Genomic DNA, 23,096 nt, shown 5'->3' on the forward strand with positions numbered 1-23,096 from the left:
AGCCGCACAGGATCAGCAAACGCCCCTGAGACTGTGAAGCCCCAGCTTTTCCCACAGCACTGGGGCGAGTGAGCAAAGGGCAAGCAGGTGAATAGCTCTGCTGTTGCAATACCCACTGGGTTGCTGCTGGGCCAGGCCCACCAGCCTGAAGGCCCGATCCAAAGTCAAGCCAAGTCGATGGGAGTCTTCCTCTGACTTCCCGGGGGCTTGGCTCAGGCCTGCAGCCCTAAGGGAAGGGAGTGGAGACATCCCCTTCCTAAAACGGGCGGGTCCATGGCGCCGGGTGAGGGCTGTGGCTTGTCTCATCGGTTTGGTTCCTTGCCCCTCTACTAGGGTTCAAACTGAGCAGATGGTTTCCTTTAGCCCAAAGGCAGCCATGGACTACCTGGGTCCAGTTACAGATTCTAACCCCGTTCCCATTCCAGGGCAGAGACCCTCCACTGGGGTCTCCCCTTTGGCTGCTCAGGAATTCCCAGCAGCCCAACTCACCCCCCCCTCGCAGTGAAGGAGGGCAACATTTCCATGCAGGGGGAGTCATCCAGAGGCCCATTCACTCCTCTGGCAGATCATATTTGCTCCAGTGTCCTGCCATCGCCGGGCTGCAAAGGGCAGCAGGCCCCCAGGACAAACAGCAAGGTGTGCCAGCATCCCCTGGGGCCGGCCAAGCGGGAGCTGCCATGTTGCAGCCCAGCCTCTGGGAGAATGAAACTTGTGGGGCTCCCTTTCGGTTCTGGCTACTCACTGGTGCCTGGCCTTTGCCCCACTGGGGCATGAGCTATTCCAGTCAGAGGTGGACAGTTTCCAGAGAAGCGCCCGCATGCCCCATGTCCGGTTGGGCCCCTTGGGGCTGGAGAGCGGTGCTAGGCAGGGATCCGGACCTGCTGGGAAGTGGAGGCTTCCTCAGAAAGGCTACCAGGGGAATTCCCACTGGATTTTCCACCGGGGAGTGATCCGACCCCACTGCCTCTTAGAGGGTGCATGGGGGGGGGGGCTGGGCAGGTTGGGGTAACATGGTTCTGATGGATTCCCTGGGACTCAGGCTCCCACAGTCCCTCTGTGACGAAGTGGGACTGTTCTCAATGTTTCCTCTGAATAGTGTGGGGGTGCCTCAGTTTCCCCTAGGCAGTTCTTAAGTATCTAGGGGGTGGGGTAAGGGTGTATGATCATTGCAGAGCCCTAGAGGGCAGGTGTGTGCAGGGGTCTGGACACAGAGAATGGCCGACACCCTGTTTCCTGGCAACTGATGGCCTGGGCCCTTCCCCCCCTGCAAGGTGAGAGCTGAAGGGTTGGAGAACAAAGGAATCAGGTGACCTCCTGGCCCGGGAAAGGGACAAAGCCCAGAGGAGGAGGGGCTGGAGGGAGTTTCAGTTGGGGCTGGCTGGGGACGAGGAGTGAAGTGCAGACGGGGTTGTCTGGCTCACTGCCCCCCAAAATGGACCCGGCTGAGGGGTCCTGTTCTCTGCACCTGCAAGCTCTGTGTTAGACCATGTTCCTGTCGTCTAATAAACCTTCTGTTTTACTGGCTGGCTGAGAGTCACGTCTGACTGCGGAGTTGGGGGGCAGGACCCTCTGGCTTCCCCAGGACCCTGCCTGAGCGGACTCGCTGTGGGAAGTGCAGGGAGGGGCAGAGGAGGCTGAAGGCTCCGAGGTCAGACCCAGGAAGGTGGAGCCGGGGGAGCTGTGGGTCCTGCAGACAGGCTGCTCCCCCAGAGGAGACTCCCCCAGAGTCCTGCCTGGCTTCGCGGGGAGCAGTTCCAGAGCATCGCCCGGGGCCTCCGGGACACCCTCACTCCGGGCACACCCTGCGCAGCCCCTGCCCCAGCCGGGACCCCAGCTCCTGCCCCCGCCCCGCCCGGGGCCCCCTCGGCGGCCGCTGAGCCCCCCCAGCCCCGGCCCCAGGGCGCACGGCTGCGCGCTGGGCGGCCCGGAAGCGGCGCTCTCCGCCCGGCTCGGCTGCCACGTCTCGGCCGGCGGCGGCGATGGGCGGGCGGGCGCTGTGCTGGCTGCTGTGGCTGCTGCAGGCGGGCCGGGCCGGGGGCGCCGAGCTCACCTTCGAGCTGCCCGACAGCGCCCGGCAGTGCTTCCACCAGCGGCTGCAGCGCGGCCTCAAGTTCACGCTGGACTTCCAGGTACCGGGGGCCCCGCTCGGCCCGGCTCTGGGGGGGGGCCCCGATCGGCCCGGCTCTGGGGGGGGGCCCCGATGGGCCCGGCTCTGGGGGGCGGGGGGTGTCGGGGGCCCCGCTCGGCCCGGCTCTGGGGGGGGGGGGGCGGGGGGCCCCGATCGGCCCGGCTCTGGGGGGCGGGGGGTGTCGGGGGGCCCCGCTCGGCCCGGCTCTGGGGGGCGGGGAGTGTCGGGGGGCCCCGCTCGGCCCGGCTGGGGGGGGTGTCGGAGGGTGCCGGGGGGCCCCGCTCGGCCCGGCTCTGGGGGGCGGGGGGTGCCGGGGGGCCCCGCTCGGCCCGGCTCTGGGGGGCGGGGGGTGCCGGGGGGCCCCGCTCGGCCCGGCTGGGGGGGGCGGGGAGTGTCGGGGGGCCCCGCTCGGCCCGGCTCTGGGGGGCGGGGAGTGTCGGGGGGCCCCGCTCGGCCCGGCTCTGGGGGGCGGGGGGTGCCGGGGGGCCCCGCTCGGCCCGGCTGGGGAGGGGGCGGGGAGTGTCGGGGGGCCCCGCTCGGCCCGGCTGGGGGGGGTGTCGGGGGGTGCCGGGGGGCCCCGCTCGGCCCGGCTCTGGGGGGCGGGGGGTGCCGGGGGGCCCCGATCGGCCCGGCTGGGGAGGGGGCGGGGGGTGCCGGGGGGCCCCGCTCGGCCCGGCTGGGGGGGGCGGGGAGTGTCGGGGGGCCCCGCTCGGCCCGGCTCTGGGGGGCGGGGAGTGTCGGGGGGCCCCGCTCGGCCCGGCTGGGGGGGGCGGGGAGTGTCGGGGGGCCCCGATCGGCCCGGCTGGGGAGGGGGCGGGGGGTGCCGGGGGGCCCCGCCAGCCCGCACGAGGCACCGAACCCGAACACCGCGCTCCGGCTGGCCCTAGCTGGGGGAGCCGCGGTCGGAGCCAGGGGCGGGGCGGCTCGGGGTCCCCGCAGAGGGACCGGGCTCCGGGGCGGAGAAGCCCCAGGCACGGCCGGGCTCTCCCCGGGCCAGGTACCGCCGGCCCGGCTGCGCCCAGAGCCCCCGGCTGGCGCCTCCCTCCCGGGGCCCAGCGCCAGGGGCCGGGGCCGGAGCCTGCAGCACCAGGGAGAGCGGCTCAGCCCCGGCCCGGCCCGGCCGCGGGGACCCGCTGCCTGGCTCCTCCCGCCGGCACCGGGCTGGGGCGGCCCCGGGTCGGCCCGCGCCGGGTGTCCCTGCCCGGTCTGGGGCAGCCTCGTGTCCTCCCTGCCGGTCCGGGGCTCCTGCCGGCGGCCAGCTCCGGCTGGTGACCGGGAAGGGAACAAATCCCGAGAGCCCCCGTTAAACTCCTCGGGCCTTTCACGCGGCCCGGCAGCGGGTGTGCGCCGCACACGGCCCGGCCCTGGCCCGCAGGGGAGGGGAGCGGCCCGGTGCCAGAGATCGGGGCACTCGCCAGGCAGCCAGGTCCGGACTAGAGCCGAGCTTCCCTCCCACGCAACCCACTGGCCACCCTGCCTCAAAACGCGGGGATTTAAGGCTGCGTTGAGAGCATTCCCGGGTCGCTGAAATGCCTGATAAAGAAAAGGTCCCTGGGCCGGGCCATGCTTTAAATAATGAGCATCCCAGCCTTTATTTCAACACCAGCCGCAGAGCTCTGTGTAAAGAATCGGGATCCCTTTGAAGAACACACTTCTCAGCTCAGAGCTGCCAAGCCAGACAAGGGCTACTGGAATATTTCTAAAAGCTACAAAATCTCCCCCAGCTCCAGGGATTCAGGGTGGTCCTTCCAGTCCGGCTCCAGGGCCGGCTCCAGGGACAGCTTTGCAAATACAGAGGGTATTTGCATGACACAAAACCGGGGGCTGGAGCCAGAGGCCCCGGGGCCTGAGTGAGATACAGGGAGTGCCATGCTCTGCCTGGAGATCTCTGGAGACAGGCCCAGCCAGGGGTGAACAGGAGGGGAATTCCCCCTCCATGGCAGACATGCTTTGTTTCAATAGGTGATTTCAGGGGGGCATTACGATGTGGACTGCTACGTGGAAGATCCCAATGGCAAGACCCTTTACAAAGAAGCGAAGAAGCAGTACGACAGCTTTTCCCATCGAGCCGAAGCCGCAGGCATCTACACGTTTTGCTTCAGCAACGAGTTCTCCACTTTTTCACACAAAACCGTCTACTTTGACTTTCAAGTTGGAGACGAGCCCCCGATTCTCCCAGACATGAGCCACAGGGTCACAGCCTTGACACAGGTCTGTCGGGTTCCTGCTCGTGTCCGTTGCGTAGGAGTGGGGCAATTGCGTCACTCTCTCGTGTGGTAGAACAGTGCAGGCCTTCTGAGGTTAGATGCCGGTAAAGCATGGCCGGGGTTGAGAAAGAAACTGTCAGGCCCGGGGGTGTCCTGGTCATGTGCACAGGTTAGCACTCAGCTAAAAGCAGAACTTCCAGCCATAGGGTAACGGTACTGTGTGCAGGGCAATGCAATGCCTGTTCCAGCAGACGGGAAGAATGCAGCTGGCTTAGAAAAAGGAAATGTACCAGAGTCTCAGGTAAAGGACAGGCCCAGTCCACACAATTCAGATCCAGATCAGAATTTTTCCTGAGCTGGGGGCCGGGCCAGAGGTCTTTGGGTCCACGTGTTGGCTTGGGCTTATCGCCAAGGAGAGAGAGAGGCATTGTGAGCCATGTACACACTCGCCTATACTGTCAAGAGTGGCTTTGGCTTTGGGCTACCTCCATTTCTCAGCCCCACACAGCTGGGCCTGATCAGCACCCGCAGCTCCCACTGACTCCAGCTGGAGAGCTCTGGGTGCGAAGCACCTCCAAACCCAGGCCCCAGGTTGGGCACCCAAAATCAGAGACCACTTTTGAAAACTTGGGCCTGCATGTAGAAGTAGGACGGTCTTTAGCCAAAGACTCGCTCCTCTGCCCCTCCTGTGCAGTCCTGTTGAGTCTTGCATGGCATGGTGCTGGCCCGTGAAGCCTCTGCCTCCCTCTGACGTGGGAGGATGGCATTTTACTCCCTCATCAGAATACAGCCACTAGCCGCAGATGTGTGGATTGTCCCAGCTGGGCCCAGCTGCGTGTAGTGATGCAGGTACAAAGGGGGGTGTGTTTGTTTCCCCAGATGGAATCTGCTTGTGTCACCATTCACGAAGCTTTAAATACGGTGATCGACTCCCAGACTCATTACCGGCTGCGGGAGGCTCAGGACCGGATCCGGGCTGAAGAGCTGAACAACCACGTCTCCTACTGGTCTGTGGGAGAGACCATCCTCCTCCTCGTGGTCAGCGTCAGCCAAGTGATGCTGCTCAAGAGCTTCTTTACGGAGACAAGAGCCACCCCTGGGGCGGTCAGCACCTAGGAAGCCAGAGTCGGTCCTGTGCCAGAGGGTGGGGTGGGGTGGGGTGGGGTGGCGAGGCGGTATTGGGGGAGCTCATGGGTCACACAGTGGAGTGCTGCCGAGGGACTGTGAGTGGGGCCGGCCCGGCTCACCTGGACAGGGAGTAGACAGGAATTCACGGGACAGTCACCTAAGCAGCGGTTCTAATGGAGTGAAAGCTGTTAATAGCCAACACCCTCTCTCTGGCTGCCTCAGAGGGGCCCCGGGAAGCAATGGGTGTGCAGGGGTTGGGGCTCTCTGTGCAGCTGAGCTGTGACTTAGGACAGGGAGCATTAGCACCGGTGTCACTGTAATTCGTTGCATTGGTTTGACTCTCATTTGTAACCCTGTTGCATCTTCACTGCGAGGTGTAACCACAACATGCAGCCGGAATATCTACCCCCGAGCCACTTAGGGCCACCTGCTCCCAGCACAGAGCAGAGTCCCAGGCCAGCGTGGGGGAGTGTGTCACAAAGGGGCACCAGACGTGCCCTGGTGTACAGACAGCCTGAACTGCAGTAGTTCACTGAGCTGCAAACCGGGGCCACGACCGAGGTAAGAGTCAGAGCAACCCCACTCACCCCTATGGTGTGCCCAAACATCTGCTTATTGTCAGGAAGCCCCCTCAGCCCAGGGTCGCCAGAGTGCCAGGAACTTGCCCATAGCACACTACGTGAGCTGTGGCTCCTGCTGCCAACCAGAGAGGCTATAAACCTTACTCATTTTTTTAATGGAACCTGAAATTCTCCCATAATCACCGGACTCCAGGAGCTGGACTTTACAGAGAAGCACCAAATTCAGCTCAATAAAAGTGGCAGAAATTGGTAACTCTTGGCTCCCTCCAGGTTTGTTTGTGCTAAAAGGGATCATGTGGTCCCAGAGAGTCAGAGAGGTTAAGGCCAGAAGAGGCCATTCGATCACCTAGCCTGACCTCCTGTATAGCACTTGCCACCAGCACCGCATGCTAGCCCCACACCCGAAATGAGACCAACGTGTTACAGCCCACGGGAGACTGGGCTGTTACGTGCCACGGCAGAGAACAGGCAGGACTGCGGTGCACCAATGCCCAAGGCACCTGCAGTGGGTGGGAAACAAATGAATATGCCCAGATAATCCTGGCAAGTGACCCCCACCCACACGCAGCAGAGGGAGGTGAAAACCCCCCAGGGTCACTGCCAATCTGACCCTGGGAAAATCCCTTCCTGACCCCACACATGGTGATCAGTTACATCCTGAGCAGCTGACCACGAACCAGCCAGCCCAGCACCTGGGGGAAGGAGCGCTCGCGGCCACCCCAGAGCTGTGGACCTTCCTCTCCCATCACCCATCTCCTAGCACGGCTGTCTCTGATGCTCCATGCAGTCGATAGATCAGGCCCCATTCAGAGAAAGGCAAGTTAGAAACCAAACACACACCCAGTATTGTGTGTTGGAGTGCACAGGAGAGTCCCGCCCTGGCTGCTGCAGGGATTGGCGGAAGCCCTGACGTGGGACCTTTGGGAACATGACGGAAACCAGAAGGGCAAATCAGGCATTGAGGGAGTTAGCCTTGGAACGGTTTCCCAAGGAGTGTGGTGCAGGCTCCATCACAGGCCATTTTTAAATCAAGATGGGAGGTTTTGCTCCAAGGTCTGCTCCTGAGGCAGGTCTCTGGCCTGTGCTATACACGGGGCAGCCTGCGGGATCACACTGGTCCCTTCTGCCCTGCGCTCTGTGAATCTCGAGCTGCCGAGCCCCAACCTCCCCTCGTGGAACAGTCCAGAGGACCCTTCCCTAGCACAGCCCGTGGGGATGCCCTACTCTGCTCAGACAGCAAAGCCTCCTGGGCTAAAGTCCTGGTATTTCTTCAGAACACAAAGCAGGAGCCCCATGGATCAGGCCTGCCACTGTCCCAGGAGAGGGGCCCTGACTTAACCACTACACTGAATACACCCCACGTTGCCAGCAACAGATACCGCAGGCTGTTGTGCAAGACCCTTTGCAATGCTAGTATTGGTCAGACAGTGCTTTGCACTAAACCACCCAGATGGGCGGGGTGGGGGGGATTAAGAATGGCAATGACCCTGCTCAGCCGGACTGACACCACTGGATGCAACCTTTGCCACTTCTCAATAAACCCATGAGACCGCAGTTTTCCTGCTCCACTGATTAGACACACTGTCCCCCGGGCACTGGGCAGGGCAATACAGTAACAGCGAGCCTCCTCTCCTCTCAGGGCACAGCTACTGGCCTGTCAGCCCATCCTTTGCTCACTGTTTGTAACACCCACGTTCTAGGAAGCCTTAAATAAAATGCATTTCCTACCGATTCCATCATCGTCCTTTGGCAGCACAACTGCTGTTCCTGTAGGCCCCCATCACCCTGCACCCCCCATGCTGGCCACTGGAGCACATTGCTCCGGGAACTGCAGGCCCCATCCTGCTCCCCTTCCCTCACCTGGCCCGAGCCCCATCGTGCTTGGCTCCAGGCAACAGATCCACAGCTGGGTTAAATCAGCATAATTCCCTTGACTACCCCACTGAAGCTGTGCTGAATGAACCAGCGGGCCTCTGGCCCCTGGCTTGAGCAGCGCTCCTCGGGGTTTGTGACAGTGTAAACGGCCGCAGAGCAGTGCATGACTGCGGCTGGGCAGCAGACGGAACCCACGGGATGGCTAGCTGGGCACGTCACTAGCCCAATTCTGCATGCCCTGGGCCCGCAGCTCACCCCCCGGCCTTGTGTGAGCTCAGGTGCAGGAGCCTTTCCAAACAGGGCCCTACCTGGTTTGATACTCTCCTCCCCTGGCTACTACGGGAAAGTTTTATAACGCAACTAGCAAGCCTCCTGCCTCGTCAGTGTTCCCGCATGAAGGGTTTGGGCGCGGACCCTGCTCCACGGGAAAGCCTTCGGCAGCTGCCTTTGAACGCTGCCTGTGCAGGCAGCTCTCCTGCCCTATGGCAGCCTTCGCCCAAAGGGGCCATTGGAGGCCAGGGTCTCTTCGAGCTTCTGTCAAATGCTTGGAAGGGCTGAGTGACACCTACATGGCCTGTCCTAAGACGTCACCAGTGGTCCAAGGTGGGCTGAGCCCTCCTGACTGTGGAAGAGATGTGCTGGATGGGGGCAAACCGCTCCCGTCGGTGCAGTGCCCCATGGCAGCAGGGAAGCCCAGAACATGGTAGGCTACTGGGAGGAAGGATCCCAGCATGGAGTGCAGAATGGGAAGTCCCCGCTCTGGGCTCCATCTTGCTGCCTTTCTCCTGGAAAGGAGCCCCATTGATTTCAGGAGGCCCAGGGGTGCAGGTGCAGTTTTGGAGGAAGAGGCTCATATTGGGCTGTGACAGAGCTGGAATTTTTTGTGATATTTTTATGAGTCCTATGTGTGCCTCAGTTTCCCTTAAACTTTGCATGGCTACCCACCTGTGGGAGGATTGAGTTTGCTCACTGGGCAGGCTAAGAGATATGGGGAGAGGGTGTAACCTAGCTGACTGAGCTGACCAACGGGGTCTTTAAAAAGGATTGGCTGCTGCTGACCCACAATAAAGGACTGAGAGGTGTGAGGGGGGAAATAAGGAACTGGCTTCTGAAAGGAGCCAGAGCTCTCATCCGGGAACCGAATAAGGAAGGCAGTCAGGGAGAGACGGAGCCTGAACTGGGCTTCACGGCAGTGGGGCTGGTGAAGTGCTGTGGGCTGGCCAGCATGGACCTTCATTTCTCTGTGCTGCCCGAAGGCCTCCCTAAGCTGTGTCCAGGTGACTATAACCCGACTGTTTTCACAGTCCCTGCAGCCGCTGGGCGAGGTGCTTAGTCCCTGCAGAGTGGGTGAGTCTCTGCCAGGCTGTCGCAGTTGGATTCGCTGGGCAGAGCTCACCCTGTGAAGCAAGAGGGCTGGAGCCCCAGAGGTTCAGTCTCCGGAGGTGGTGAGCGCATGTAGCTGACCCTGAAAACAGAGTGAGACCCCTCGGAGGTCTGACCCATCGAAGGGGTTCCCCCGAGAGACTGTTCCAAAGCTGGGGGCATAGCACCAACCCTGTGGATCTGTGACAACACCAAGGGACAAGCTGTAAGTAGCCAGGACATGCAGCTGCAGTTCAGCCTGGCCCAGCTACCCACACAACCTATTAAAGAAATTAACAGGCAGCAGGTTTAAAACAAACAGCAGGCAGTATTTCTTCACACAACGCACAGTCAATCTGTGGAACTCCTTGCCAGAGGATGCTGTGAAGGCCAAGACTATAACAGGGTTCAAAAAAGAACTAGATACGTTCATGGAGGATAGGTCCTGTGATGGGTTTGGTCACAGAGACCCCCTTGGGACTGTCACCTGATGTGCTGAGATTACCTCTGAGCCCATTTTTCCTGCCAGCTTGGGACTCCAGAGCCCTGCTTTGTTGAGCCAGACATGCCAGCCTGCTAGAAACACAGACCCAGGGTCTGGGCCACACCCCCAAAGCTGCAGGCTTTAAGTGAAAACAGCTCTGCAGGTTTCCTGCCTCCAGCACCCGGACACCCAGTTCCCAATGGGGTCCAAACCCCAAATAAATTCGTTTTACCCTGTACAAAGCTTACAGGGTAAACTCATAAATTGTTCGGCCTCTATAACACTGATAGAGAGATATGCACAGCTGTTTGCTCCCCCAGGTATTAATCACTTACTCTGGGTTAATTAATAAACAAAAGTGATGTTATTAAGCATAAAAAGTAGGATTTAAGTGGTTTCAAGTAGTAACAGACAGAACAAAGTAAGTCACCAAGCAAAAATAAAGCAAAAACACGCAAGTCTAAGCTGAATACATTAAGAAACTGATTTCAGGGGGGCAAGGGATGGGGCAGAGGCACCAGGAAGGAGGGTGGTTTACTTGCTAATCTCACCTCCTTGCACCCATCAGCCCTTCTGGGGAAGCAGCAGGCTACATGAGCCATGGCCGACCCATTCCCCTGCCCCAGCCCCGTCCCCATCTCTCCTCCCAGACCCTGCAGCAAGGTACTCCCCCCACTCCATTCTGGCCGGGGGGCTACGCAGAGCTAATGGCCTGGGACTGGCTCTTCCCCCTACCCCCCCCCAGCCTGGCCCTGCATCCTGTGTGGAGCGGGGGCAAGGAGGCCAGCAGCAGTGCAAGGACAAGGGGAGAGAGCGGGCGAAGCTGCTGATCCAGAAGCAAGGTCCTGCCTGCCGGCGTGTCTCCCAAGGACCCAGGGATTAGCTGGTCTCCAGCAGCGGGTACTGGCTGTGCCGGCCGGCTTTGCAGCAAAGCCGGCTGGTGACGCACACGCTGCTCTGGCACCAGCTGGCCATGTTCCAGCCCCTCACCTGGGGGACAGGCCCTTCGGGGTCCATCCCAGGCGTAGAGTGAGACCCTGCTGGGTGCTGGGGACAGGGAACCGGGTCCAGAACCTCCCAGATCCAGGGCCAGTCCGTCCCAGCAAAGACCTCACTCCTGGCCACCCCGTGGGTCCTCCACTGCCCCAAATCCCACACTACAGATGGCAGCAACCCAGACAGCCTGCTCTCCCCTCCCCAGGATGGGCGCCTCGTGGCCTGCCCCGTGTGCAGATGGCTCTGACCCTGGAGCTGTCGCTGTGCACAGCTCCGGAGCCTGGAGAGCAGCGACCTTCAGTGAGAGCAGGGAGGCTCCAATTTCCAGGAGAACGAGCTCCCGGGATTAAGGGGTGGGCACAGAGCCCACGAGCTGGAGCCAAATGTCCTGGCAACCCCCGTGTCCATCTGGCCCCACCTGCCACCAACAGCAGGGCCAGCCCTCGGCTAGGGCCCATGCAGGCCCAGCGGGGCACAGGGGAGGGTGGAACAGGGGATGGGGAGGCAGAGCCAGCACCCCACGCAGAGGAAGGATGAATTATTCCCAAGGCCGGCAGAGGAAGCTCCAGGTACGGTGCACAGTCCTCCCCATCCCCTGAGGGGAGCCCAGCCAGGGAGGGAGGGGCTTGCCCTGTCCCAGAGCAGCTCCCAGGCCTGGAGTCTGCATGCCCAGAGGCTGCTGCCAAGGCATCTCCGCTGGTGGGGCAGGGAGCGCAGATGGCAGGAAGGAGCCCTGGCCAACTGCCCTCCAGGCAAGTTCATCTGGATCTACAGGGGCAGCATGTTCCTTTGCCTCTGTTGGCGTCAGGCCTGCCCCTTCCTGCCCAGCTCTGTGGGCCTGATCTCCGAGGTGCTGAGCAGAGGGTCCCCCCGTCATTGAGCGATCTCCATGGCCCACCCCTGCGCTAGGGAGGAGAGCGGCTCTGATCTGCTCTCTGGGATGCAGCCCGTGGGCCCCCAGGGACAGGCGGGTTAGGCCCCGCAACAGAGCCGTGGGGAGGCGCAGGCTCCTGGCCGAGCTCAGGGCCGTGCCACACATGGCTGCATTGGGAACGGGAGCGAGGGGCCCTTGCCCTCTCTTCCAGAGCGGTCATAGCCCCTCTGCAGAGCGCAGGGTCCCGGGGCATATGCCGAGTGCGAGGGGGAGGGAGCAGACCAGTGGGGCAGCACGTGATAGGAGTCCAGCAGCCCTGCTCCACCCAGGGACCAGGGAACACTGCACAGCGCACCATGTGCTGCCTTCACTCCTCAGGAGCCTCGTGGGCTGCAGCTCAGCCTGGCCGGGAGACGCCTGGCTGCCCCAACCACAGCTGAGCCAGACCCAGGCACCGTGGGCGCAGGCCCAGGGGCGACCACAGCACGCAGGCCAGGACCACGAGACACACCTGGTATCGTACACAAAGAGCCTGCCCGGGGACAGGTTTGCCCACTTTCTACACCCTTGCCCCGCCCCTTCTCCAAGGCCCCACCCCTTCTCTGAGGCCCCGCCCCCACTCACTCCATCCCCTCCTCCCTCTGTCACTCACTCTCCCCATTCTCACTGGCTTGCTCATTTTCACAGGGCTGGCTCAGGGGGCTGGGGGGGTGGGCTCTGGGGTGGGGTTTGGGATGCAGGAGGGGGCTCCGGGCTGGGGGGGGGGAAGCCGAGAGGTTCGGAGTATGGGAGGGAGCTCCAGGCTGAGGCGGGGGGTTGGGGTGTGGGAGGGGCTGGGAGTGCATGTTCCCACGTGGGGCCAGAAATGCTGGGTTCAGGTGCAGAGGGGGCTGCGGCTGGGGGGAGCGGGCTCTGGTGTGGGACCAGGGATAAGTGATTTGGGGTGCAGGAGGGGGCTCCAGGCAGCGCTTACCTCAGGCAGCTCCCAGACGCGGCAGCATGTCCCTCCTCCGGCTCCTACGTGGCCAGTCCACAGGTGCTGCCGCCACGACACCCATGGGCCGGACTTCCAGGCCAGTGGGAGCTGCAGAGTTGGCACTTGGGGCAGAGACAGTGTGCAGAGGCCCCTGGCTGCCCCAATACGCAAGAGCTGGAGAGGGGACATACCACTGCTTCCAGGAGCCCCGCTGTGCCACCAACCGGACTTTTAACAGCCCGGTCAGCTCCACCCAGGGTCCCTTTTTGACCAAGCATTCTGGACAAAACTAGATGCCTGGCAACCCTAGTGGGGAGGTACGACCCCAGCCCCTAAGCCCCACTTTCTTTTAAGGCAGGGCAATTGTCAGTCAAAACTCCCATTATGAATATTTATGGCATAAGAGGAGCCAAATCCACCTTTCAAAGAAGTTTGGGAGAGGAAGGAATCGAACTCTCCAGCTCTGGAATTACAGGAGGGCTGCGGGTCAGGACTGAGGGGCACCGCAGAGCTGTGGGAGGCAGCCCAGGTCTGGGATAAAGTGGGGGCTGTGAGTCAGGATTGGCAGAGACGACCCATGCCTGCCGGTAGTGGGGGGGGGGCAGAGTGAGGGCAACCCACCACTCAGTCTGTGTGAGCATGCTCAGTACAAGCCAAGCAGCAAATCTGGGGGGCACATGACCTTGCATGCCCCCCATGCATCCCCTCTGATTGAGGGGCGCTGGCAGAGCTGTGGGGGTGCCCAGGGTTGGGGTAGCGGGGGGCTGCGGGATAGATTGAGGGGCACCGGCAGAGGTGTGGGGGAGCCCGGGGTTGGGATAGCGGGGGGCTGCAGGATGGATTGAGGGGCGCCGGCAGAGGTGTGGGGGTGCCCAGGGTTGGGGTAGTGGGGAGCTGTGGGATGGATTGAGGGGCGCCGGCAGAGGTGTGGGGGTGCCCAGGGGTGGGGTAGCGGGGGGCTGCGGGATGGATTGAGGGGCGCCGGCAGAGGTGTGGGGGTGCCCAGGGGAGGGGTAGCGGGGGGCTGCGGGATGGATTGAGGGGCGCTGACAGCGGAGTGGGGGTGCCCAGGGGTGGGGTAGCAGGGGCTGCGGGTCAGGATTGAGGGGCACCGCAGAGCTGTGGAGGGGAGCTCACGGCTGGGATAGTGGGGGGCTGCGGGTCAGGATTGAGGGGAGTTGGCAAAGCTGGGGATGCTGCACCAAAGCAGTGGGGATGGGGCCAGCTGATGCTCCTGGGTTGGAGCAGAGACACAAAAGGAGGGGGCAGCTGGGAGGACAACATGGGACTTTCCACCACAGAAGCTTCTGCCATCTGGGGCACATGCCCACATGCGCCCTGTCCTGCCCCCTCTGCACACTGAGACTGGCTTGGCAGGAGTGGGGCTGGCTCTCTGCCCCACACCCTGCACCTGACACTAACGCTGCCGGTTGGCTGGTGAATTCCGGTGGGAGCCTCACTCCTGCCACGCGCTCCGTGATTCACCCTCCCTGGTGCCCTGCACGGCCCCACTTGTGTGCAGCCAGCACCCCCGGGGCCAGAGCAGAGAGACCGGCCCAGCCGGGAACCAGGGCGCAGCCAGGCCAGGGAGCAGGGCAGCCCACCCACTCCAGGGGCCCAGCGGAGCCAGCACCGTCAGCCCCAAATAACCTCAGAAGGGAGACTTCCCACATGGCCTCCTCCTAGCCTGCAGGGCTCCTGGCCCACACTGCTGATTGTGTCCAGCCTCGCTCCCTATCCCCCATCCTAGGGAGCGAGAGACCCTGGAGAGGGCCCGGCTGCTGTCACCGCCTGCCCCTGCCCTCCCAGTGCCCCCCATGCTCCTCCCCCAGCCGCGTGGATTTGGGCTCCACCATTCATGATGTTCGGTGGGGTGTTGGGAGCGTGGGAAGCCCAAGGGCAGAAGGAGATGCCTGGCTTGCCCTTCCCCTCTGAGTATCAGCCCAAGGGGTCCGTTTTCTCCTGCAATGCACCGACCCCTCATGGCCCCAGGCTGAGCTGGGCACAAGGGCAGAGCCCACTAGCCCGGCCCATCCAGGCCCTGGCCTCACGGGCAGCTGCTGTCGACGCTGCCGGTCCCATTGCCCAGGTGGCTCTGGGCCCCGGGCGTCTCGTGTGCCCGGGTGGCCATGGCGCCCCGCTTGGCATGCGAGGAGGTGGCGGAGCAGCGGGAGGATCCAGTTGCCGGGGAACAGGGCTCAGGCCCTGCTCTGTGCCCCCCCCGGCAGCAGTGCCCCGGCCCCCTGCGGAAGGGGATGGTGAAGAGGCCGTAGGTGAGGGGGTCCAGGCAGGGGTTGAGGAGGCCGAAGATGAAGAGGAGGTGGGTGAGGGACTGCGAGACCGTCTCCGCCATGGCACGGGGGCAGAACCAGTGCCAGAGGCCCAGCAGGTAGTAGGGTGTCCAGCAGGCGATGAAGGAGCTGACGATGACCACGCTCAGTTTCAGCACGCGCAGCCGTGCCCGCGGGATGTTGTTGGTGGAGCGGCGCAGGGGCACCTCCTTGGAGGAGACTAGCGCGACAGGGAACAGGGCTGTCAGGGCAGGGGGCAGCCACCCCCACACCACGCTAGCCATGGGGGCGCTAGCGCACCCCAGGGCCCAGGCTGCCTCCCGCGGCCCCACGCCGCTCAGCGTGCCAGGTCCATGGGCTTCGCTGCTAGTCGGTGGCGTCTCCGGAGAGGAGCGGCCATCCGAAGGGTGAGGGCCCAGATGTGAGCCCCAGGGCCAGGCTGGCTGCAGCACTCCACACAGGGGCAGCCAGCTCTCTGGGTAACCTGGCCCCACGGACGAGCCTCGGGGCAGGGACCTTGGGCCTGATTCTGGAACTCAGGACCGGTCCAACCCTCAGCATGAGCCAGAGCCGCCTCAAGGCCCACCCCAGCCCCACCAGCGTCTCCCCAGCCCCATCTGTATCTGGGAGCGTGGGAAGCCCAAGGGCAGAAGGAGATGCCTGGCTTGCCCTGCCCCTCTGAGTATCAGCCCAAGGAGTCCGTCTTCTCCTGCAATGCACCGACCCCTCATGGCCCCACCCCATCACCAGGTTCTCCCCAGCCCCCACAGCCCCACCCCAGCCCCGTGCGTCCCCAGGCCCACCTCCCAGCCCCAGCCCACTCACAGAGGCTGGTGCCCATGCGCCGGGAGATCTCCAGCAGGATGCGGGCGTAGCAGCAGACCATGATGAGCAGCGGCAGGAGGAAGAGGCAGGCAAAGCCCAGCATGTTGTAGGCCGTCTCATGCCAGCGCTGGGGGAAGCTGCCCTGTGTCGTGCACTGGGTGAAGTTCTGCGGGGAGCGGATGGTGACTGTGTGGAACAGGAACAGCTGGAAGCAAAACAGAGCGAAAGAGAGGAGAGTCGACCCTGGCGTGGGCCAAGAGCCAGACACGGAGAGGGCTTTGCCAGCCCCTCCCAACCCCTCCAACACCCGGGTGAGGGCCAGGGCTTGGAACCACAGACGTTTGTGGGCCAAGCTAGCTTGCTGGGGACCTGGACATCAGGGGACAATTCCAGCACTCCCATGTCCTGTGGTGTGAGCTGAGCCGCAGGGAGATGGGGGCGTCCGCCGTGCCCATCTGAGCCCAGCTCCGGAGAGACGACTGCAGGGAATACCACACAGGGGGGTGCCGCACTAGCTGGGCTTTGCCATTTGAGGGAGCCCCCAGAGAGCTCCCCGCATACCACCCCTTCCCCCCACACCCTCCACCCCCCAGCTCACACTGCTGCAGCCTGACTCACAGCCCTGGCAGGCTCCTGGGGGCCCCTTTCAGCCTGCTGGGAGAGGAGCAGTGCAGTGCGAGGAGCCCTCCCATGTGAGATGAGTTTGGGAGAGCTCAGCGGCCCCCGTTCTGCGCACAGCTAACGGCACAAGATCCCCACCCATTGCTAACTGGCCCAGCAGACTCTGCTCCGCTCAGGGGACTGCAGGAGGGTAACGAGGGGCTTCGGCAGAACTGGGGTGGGAGCCCAGGGCTAGGACAGCAGGGGCTATGGGATGGATACCTGGGGAAGGGGAGAACGGGGCGGTATCTGCGGTGGGAGAAGAGGATGGGGTACCTGGGGTGGGAGGGGGCAGCAGGCATGTGCGGGTGGGGACCGGCAGGTACTTGAGGTAGGAAGGGACAGGGGGTGTGTACCTGAGGTGTGAGGGGGCAGTGGGTATCAGTGGGGTAGGGACTGGTGAGTATCTATGGGGTGGGAAGGGGCAGGGGGCAGGTACCCGGAGTGCAAGGGGGCAACAGCTATCTGTGGGTGTGGGGGACCAGCGTGTACCCACAGTGTGAGGGGGTAGTGGGTATCTCTGGGGCGGGGACCGGCGAGTATCTGTGGGGTGGGAAGGGGCAGGGGGTATCCGCAGGGTGAGGACCAGCGGGTGAGGAGGACCGTGGGGTGGGAGGACCGGCAGGTATCCAGGGGGTGGGGCCCGGGGGTGCCCAGGGTGGGAGGACTGGCGGGTACCTGGGGCGTGGGAGGCCCGGGGGGCGGGGAGGCCGGGCGGGGAGGCCCGGCGGGCGGGGAGGCCCGGCGGGTATCCGGGGGGTGGGAGGCCCGGCGGGTATCCGGGGGGTGGGAGGCCCGGCGGGTATCCGGGGGGTGGGAGGCCCGGTGGGCGCCCGGCGGGCGGGGAGGCCCGGCGGGCGGGGAGGCCCGGCGGTACCTGCGGCACGGAGAGCCCAGCACTCAGCAGCCAGGCGGCATACAGCATGCGGCGGTTCCTCCTGCGGGCCTGGGCGGCGGCCAGCGGGCGCAGGATGGCGGCCTGGCGGTCCAGGCTGATCACCACGGTGACGAAGGCCGAGGCGTGCATGGCCAGCAGCTTGAGGTACATGAGGAGGCGGCAGGCCAGGTCCCCCGCCCGCCACTGCACCGTGAGGTTCCAGACGGCGTCCAGCGGCATCACCACGCAGGTGAGCAGCAGGTCGGCCGCCGCCAGGTGCAGCAGGAGCAGGCGGACGTGCGAGAGCTTCCCGCGCCGCCCGCCCGCGCCCGCCCACAGCACCGCCAGGTTGCCAGCGGCCGAGAGGGTGAGGAGCCCGAAGGTGAGGATGACGCGGGCCTTGGCGGCGGGGGAGAAGGTGGGCAGCTGCAGAGCCCCCTCGCTCCTGTTGGGCCAGGGGCCCCCCTCGCAGCTGCCCTCGGAGGGCGGGGGGCTGCTGGAGGGCCCCAGGCCCACTCCCTGGCTGGCGTTCATCACAGAGACACGGGGGGCACAGCCTGCTTCCCCCTGCTGGGACAGACAGACAGACAGACAGCGTCAGCACCCACTCCCGGGGAGTGTGACCCCCGAGGCAACTCCCCACCACGCAGAGCCCCCAGCCCATGGGCACAGGTTCCAGGCAGCATCCTTGGCACTGCACAGGGCACCTCCTTATGGGGCTGAGCCCCGGGCCAAGACAGCCTGGCAGGGCCTGGGCACGGCAGGGCGGGGAAGCCTGGCGCAGCTGGATGAAGGGGTCCCGCTCGTACCAGTGCAGTCGGCCTGGGCCAGGGGGCAGCTGAGCTCCGCATGGGGGGAGCTGCAGGCCCAGGGGCTCCCACCACACCCCTCACTTGGACAGCTCCCCCATAGGACACCAGCCTCCCAGCCAAGGGCAGGAGCCAACAGCCCCAGCCTGGCAGTGGGCCTGGCCCGGCTCCGTGCTGCCCCCGCCAGCTATTTGTGTCTCTGCTTCTCCTCTCGGAGCAGCCTCCTGAATGACCTATGAGTGGCTGGCACCCAGCGCCAGCCGGGGGCACTTCCTGGCAGCCTCCAGAGAGCCCCGGCTGGGGAGTGGAACCTGGAGGGGGCTGGGAGCTCAGCCGGGGGGACACGCTGGCAGGCAAGCTCTCCCTGAAGATCCACCAGGCCCCGAGGAAGGCCAGGAACAGCTTCTCCTCCCTCCCCACTCTCACCGACTTCCCTGGTCCTGCCGTTCTGTGCGGCCCAGACGCCGCAGTGATGGGCTCCAGCTAACGATCGGAGTGGGGAGGGTGGAGCTGGCACCAGCGAGGGGAGGGCCGGGAGCTGTCCCACCCTCCAGAACACAGCCCACCTCACCTCCCCGGCCTGCCTTGGCCAGAGAGCTGCTCCCACAGCATCCCTGGCCCCAGCAGCTCCCTTAAAGAGGGAACGCCCCATTCGGTCTCTGCTCCAGGGCCGCTCTCAGTAGTGGGCCCAGGCTGGCCCGGGGGGGTAGTGGAGTCACCAGCAATCAGCCTGTGCTGAGCAAGGCAGGTGCCCCCTCCCCCCACAGGGAGCTCCCAGTCCTCCCCCACCCCCAGGCTGGCAACGGGCACGGAGTGGTCCCAGGGGTCTGTGAGCCATAAGAACATGAGAACGGCCAGACTGGGTCCGGCCAAAGGTCCCTCCAGCCCAGTGTCCTGTCTGCCGACAGTGGCCAGCGCCAGGGGCCCCAGAGGGAGGGAACCTAACAGGTAAGGACCTAGTGATCTCTCTCCTGCCATCCATCTCCGCCCTCTGGCAAACAGAGGCTAGGGACACCATTCCTCACCCATCCTGGCTAATAGCCATTAGTGGACTTAACCTCCATGGATGTATCCAGTTCTCTTTTAAACCCTGTTATAGTCCTAGCCTTCACAACCTCCTCAGGCAAGGAGTTCCACAGGTTGACTCTGTGCTGAATGAAGAACTTCCTTTTGTTTGTTTTAAGCCTGCTGCCCATTAATTTCATTTGGTGGCCCCTAGTTCTTATATTATGGGAACAAGTAAATAACTTTTCCTTATTCACTTTCTTCACACCACTCATGATTTGATAGACCTCTATCACATCCCCTCTTAGTCTCCTCTTTTCCAAGCTGAAAAGTCCTAGCCTCTTTAATCTCTCCTCATATGGGACCCGTTCCAAACCCTTAATCATTTTAGTTGCCCTTTTCTGAACCTTTTCTAATGCCAGGTCAGCGTCCTTGCCATGTGCCACACTCTCTGGGACACAGGTGCATGCCGTGTCCACAGCAATACCCAGGGAGGGGACGTCCCTCCATCATGCCCGGGGAGTGGACGTCCTGACAGGATCCACGCTGTCGCTACCAGTGGGAGATGCTCCCTCCGCCGGTCCCACCCAGACACCTGCTGAGGCGGTTGTGGGGCCGGGCAGCCCCCGCACCCAGCCTGCACCAATCCGCATCCCCCAGGCGCATCCGGCCCCTGGGCAAGGGGATGCCTGCCCAGCCTCCCCTGCCCCATGCATCCCTCCCAGCTGGGACAGCAGAGGACAAGGAGCAGGGCCCCAAGCCACCCACCCCCCTCCTCACCTCCGGCCACAAACTCCCACTGCTCTGTGTGGGTCAGAGCTGGTGCTGCTGGTTCCTGCTCAGTGTCCGGAGCCTCCCTCGGCATTAGGGTCGCACTGCATCCCCGCGGCAGTGAGCCAGCCGGTGGGCCCCCCCGACAGCCAGCCCCCACTCGGGCTCCAGTCCCACCAGTCCCAGGGCTGGGAGGGGGAGAAGCTGCTGTCACTGCCACCTGCCCCCGTCACGGGACTCGCTGGACGCTGACGCAGCTGGTCGATGAGATGCCCTTGACGGCTCAGGTTGCTTCTTGATGGAATAAACTTGTGTTTAAAAGGCTTTGCTCACCCATCCCCCATGTGGCACCCACACACACGGTCACACGCACTCACACACACACTACCCCTGGGTCACATGCAGTCACACCCACACACACACACTCATTCACACGCACTCCCAGTCAGACGTGCACTAACACGGCATCACAGGCCCGGTCACACACTCACATCCACGCTCTCACACACGTGCTCCCACCAAGAGCTGCTGCGAGTGCGGTGGTCTGTCCGGACAGCCTCCCTTGCTGGACAGTGGGGCAGGCATGGGGCACACAACCCTGCCAAGCAGCCTGTCTCCGCTGTGGAGGGGTGTCTGGCGCCCCATCACAAAGCACAATAGCCCTACCCCAGCTTGCCTCTCTCTGCAGCTCCTCCATCCAAAGCCCTGGGCAGATGAGGGGCTGGATCCACGTCTGGGGATGTTGGGCCCAGGGGCCAGGTACAGACCCTGCCCACAGGGACCAAGTGGACAGGACAGCCGGGGACCCTGGCTGGGGTGCACCAGGTCCTTAGGGCTGTGGGGTGAGCTGTAGGCCTGTCTCCCCTGTGCCCAGGATTCCCCTCTGGCTGGGCTGTCTCCCCAGCCGGCAGCACCAGGGTTGTCTCTGGTGCTGGTGCAACCTGGCATTAGGGTGGAGCAGCCCAGGAGCTCCTGGCGACCTGGCATGACCTCTGCGGCCACAGCGCATCCTGGCCGTTTTCAGCAGGAGCCACTGAACCGATGTGGTTGCTGGTCTGTTAAGCTCTCTGTGGTGCAGGGCTAGACCCACAAAAGCAATGCTTTGGCATCCAGAGGCTGGCAGGGTGGGGGGCTGGACATCCACCCCATCGCTGCCAGACTCACAGATCGGCTCGGGGCCCACCGGCGCCCTCCGACTCCCCTCTGGTGCAAGGGGCGCCCCTGAGCCTGGGAAGCCTGGACGTCCCTGCCTGATAGGAGGCAGCGGTGCTGGGCAGGGGGCCACTCTGCACCCAGTGCTCCCTTGGCAGCAGCCTGCCCCCGTGCTGCAGGCCTGGCCCGGGCAAAGCACCTGCCCTGCAGCCTCTGGGCCTCACTCCTCAGACACAGCTCTCCAGTGACACCCCGTGGCCGGCCAGGGCACATGTCCAGCCCCGGGGAAAGCTGGCAGACACCAGCACAGACAGCCTGCCGGATGTCTGGACCCGGGTGTCACGGCGTCCCCAGGCGATGCTCTGGAACTGCTCCCTACGAAGCCAGGCAGGACTCTGGGGGAGTCTCCTCTCGGGGAGCAGCCTGTCTGCAGGACACACAGCTCACACAGCTTCCCCCTTCCTGGGTCTGATCTCAGAGCATTCAGCATCCTCTGCCCCTCTGTGCGCTTCTCACAGCCAGTCCGCCCAGCCGGGGTCTTGGGGAAGCCAGAGGGTCCTGCCCCGCAACTCCGCAGTCAGACGGGACTCTCAGCCAGCCAGTAACACAGAAGGTTTATTAGACGACAGGAACATGGTCTAACACAGAGCTTGTAGCTGCAGAGAACGGGACCCCTCAGCTGGGTCCATTTTGGGGGGCAGTGAGCCAGACAACCACGTCTGCCCTTCACTCCAGGTCTCCAGCCAGCCCCAAACTGAAAACCCCCTCCAGCCCCTCCTCCTCTGGGCTTTGTCCCTGTCCCGGGCCAGGAGGCCACTGGATTCCTTTGTTCTCCAACCCTTTAGCTCTCACCTTGCAGGGGGGAAGGGCCCAGGCCATTAGTGGCCAGGAAACAGGGTGTCGGCCATTCTCTGTGTCCAGACCCCTGCACACACCTGCCCTCTAGTGCTCTGCAATGATCATACACCCTTATCCCACCCCCTAGATACTTAAGAACTGCCTAGGGGAAACTGAGGCACCCCCACACTATTCAGAGGAAACATTAAGAACAGTTCCACTTCGTCACACTGGATTCAATCAACCAGGACCCAGGTCTGAGCCGCTGCTGTGGCTGATGCGCTTGGCCTGGCTGCACCACGGGACAGGCCTGGGGAAGGACAATCCAGCTACCCCACGGTGGGTCCCGACCCCCCAGCCCAGCTGCCAGCAGGAGTCTCCGCAGGACACAGTGAGGTGCTGAGTCCCCATGGACTGTGCGACCTCACAGGGAGCATGGTGCTGTCACACGCTCACCTCACACGGGCAGGGGATGTGCTCTGCGCGTGCATCATGGCACTGCCTGGACACGTCAGGGTGCAGGGATCGCACACGCTCGCATTCAGCGGAGCAGCATGTGGCCCCTGTCCCGAGATTTGCCCAGACAGGCCCAGACAGGGGGCTGCTGTTTGTCTCCGCAGGTGACCTGAGGTGGCAGAGCAGGGAACCAAGCAGGGCAGAGCCAGGATCCTCTGAGACAAACCGAGCGTCATGCTGGCTCCAGAGTGCAGTTCTGGGGCTCTCAGAGGCTCAGCCCCTCCATCTGTTGGGGGTGCTGAGTGCCCTGGAGCCCCCACCTCGCCGTGAGATTCCACCCCCACCTCCATGGCCCGCGGCCCTGTGCGTTGCACAGCCCCTTCCAGGCCAGCGGCCCGTGGCGAAGGGCTGTTCCCATATGGAGGGTGCCCAAAGACTCAGGCTACTGCAGCCACAGAGAGAGGTGCAGGCTGGCACCCCGGGGCTACTGGCCATTTAACCTGGGGCCAAGGGGGAACCGATGGTGCCCAGAGGAGCACAGGACTGGGGGGGGGGGGCAGCGTGGCCCATGCTGAGATAGGCCTGGGCACAACAGGGGTGTTTTGCATCTCAAAGGCCGTGTCCCTCTGGCAGAAGGAATTAATGTTATTAGCAAGTCAGTTCACAACTAAGTGGGGCTCATTAGCTGCCCAGCTCCTGCCCCAGAGCCTGGGGAGGGGGGAGGAGATGGAGCCTCCTCTGGTCTATTAGCATCTCCCTGTCAATCCCAATTAGCAACATCCCTGTAATGGGCTCTCCCAGC

The 23,096-nt window shown here is 63.5% G+C and overlaps 2 protein-coding genes across 2 annotated transcripts; one reads left to right on the forward strand and one right to left on the reverse strand.

Moving 5' to 3' along the window:
- The first annotated feature begins 1,935 nt into the window (after positions 1 to 1,935).
- TMED3 (transmembrane p24 trafficking protein 3) lies at positions 1,936 to 7,788 on the forward strand. The gene is made up of 3 exons (XM_073304569.1): positions 1,936 to 2,129; positions 4,091 to 4,339; positions 5,215 to 7,788. The coding sequence occupies exons 1-3, from the start codon at positions 1,980 to 1,982 to the stop codon at positions 5,449 to 5,451; spliced, it is 636 nt and encodes a 211-aa protein (XP_073160670.1). The 5' UTR covers positions 1,936 to 1,979; the 3' UTR covers positions 5,452 to 7,788.
- Positions 7,789 to 14,658: 6,870 nt separating this feature from the next.
- LOC140895202 (gonadotropin-releasing hormone II receptor-like) lies at positions 14,659 to 17,798 on the reverse strand. The gene is made up of 3 exons (XM_073304659.1): positions 17,265 to 17,798; positions 15,728 to 15,932; positions 14,659 to 15,122 (listed from the first exon to the last, which is right to left on the reverse strand). Exons 1-3 carry the CDS (start codon positions 17,796 to 17,798, stop codon positions 14,659 to 14,661), a joined length of 1,203 nt encoding a protein of 400 aa, XP_073160760.1.
- Between the last annotated feature and the right edge of the window lie 5,298 nt (positions 17,799 to 23,096).

Source organism: Lepidochelys kempii, chromosome 10 (genome assembly GCF_965140265.1).
Source record: "Lepidochelys kempii isolate rLepKem1 chromosome 10, rLepKem1.hap2, whole genome shotgun sequence".
NCBI classification, from domain to species: Eukaryota; Metazoa; Chordata; order Testudines; family Cheloniidae; genus Lepidochelys; species Lepidochelys kempii.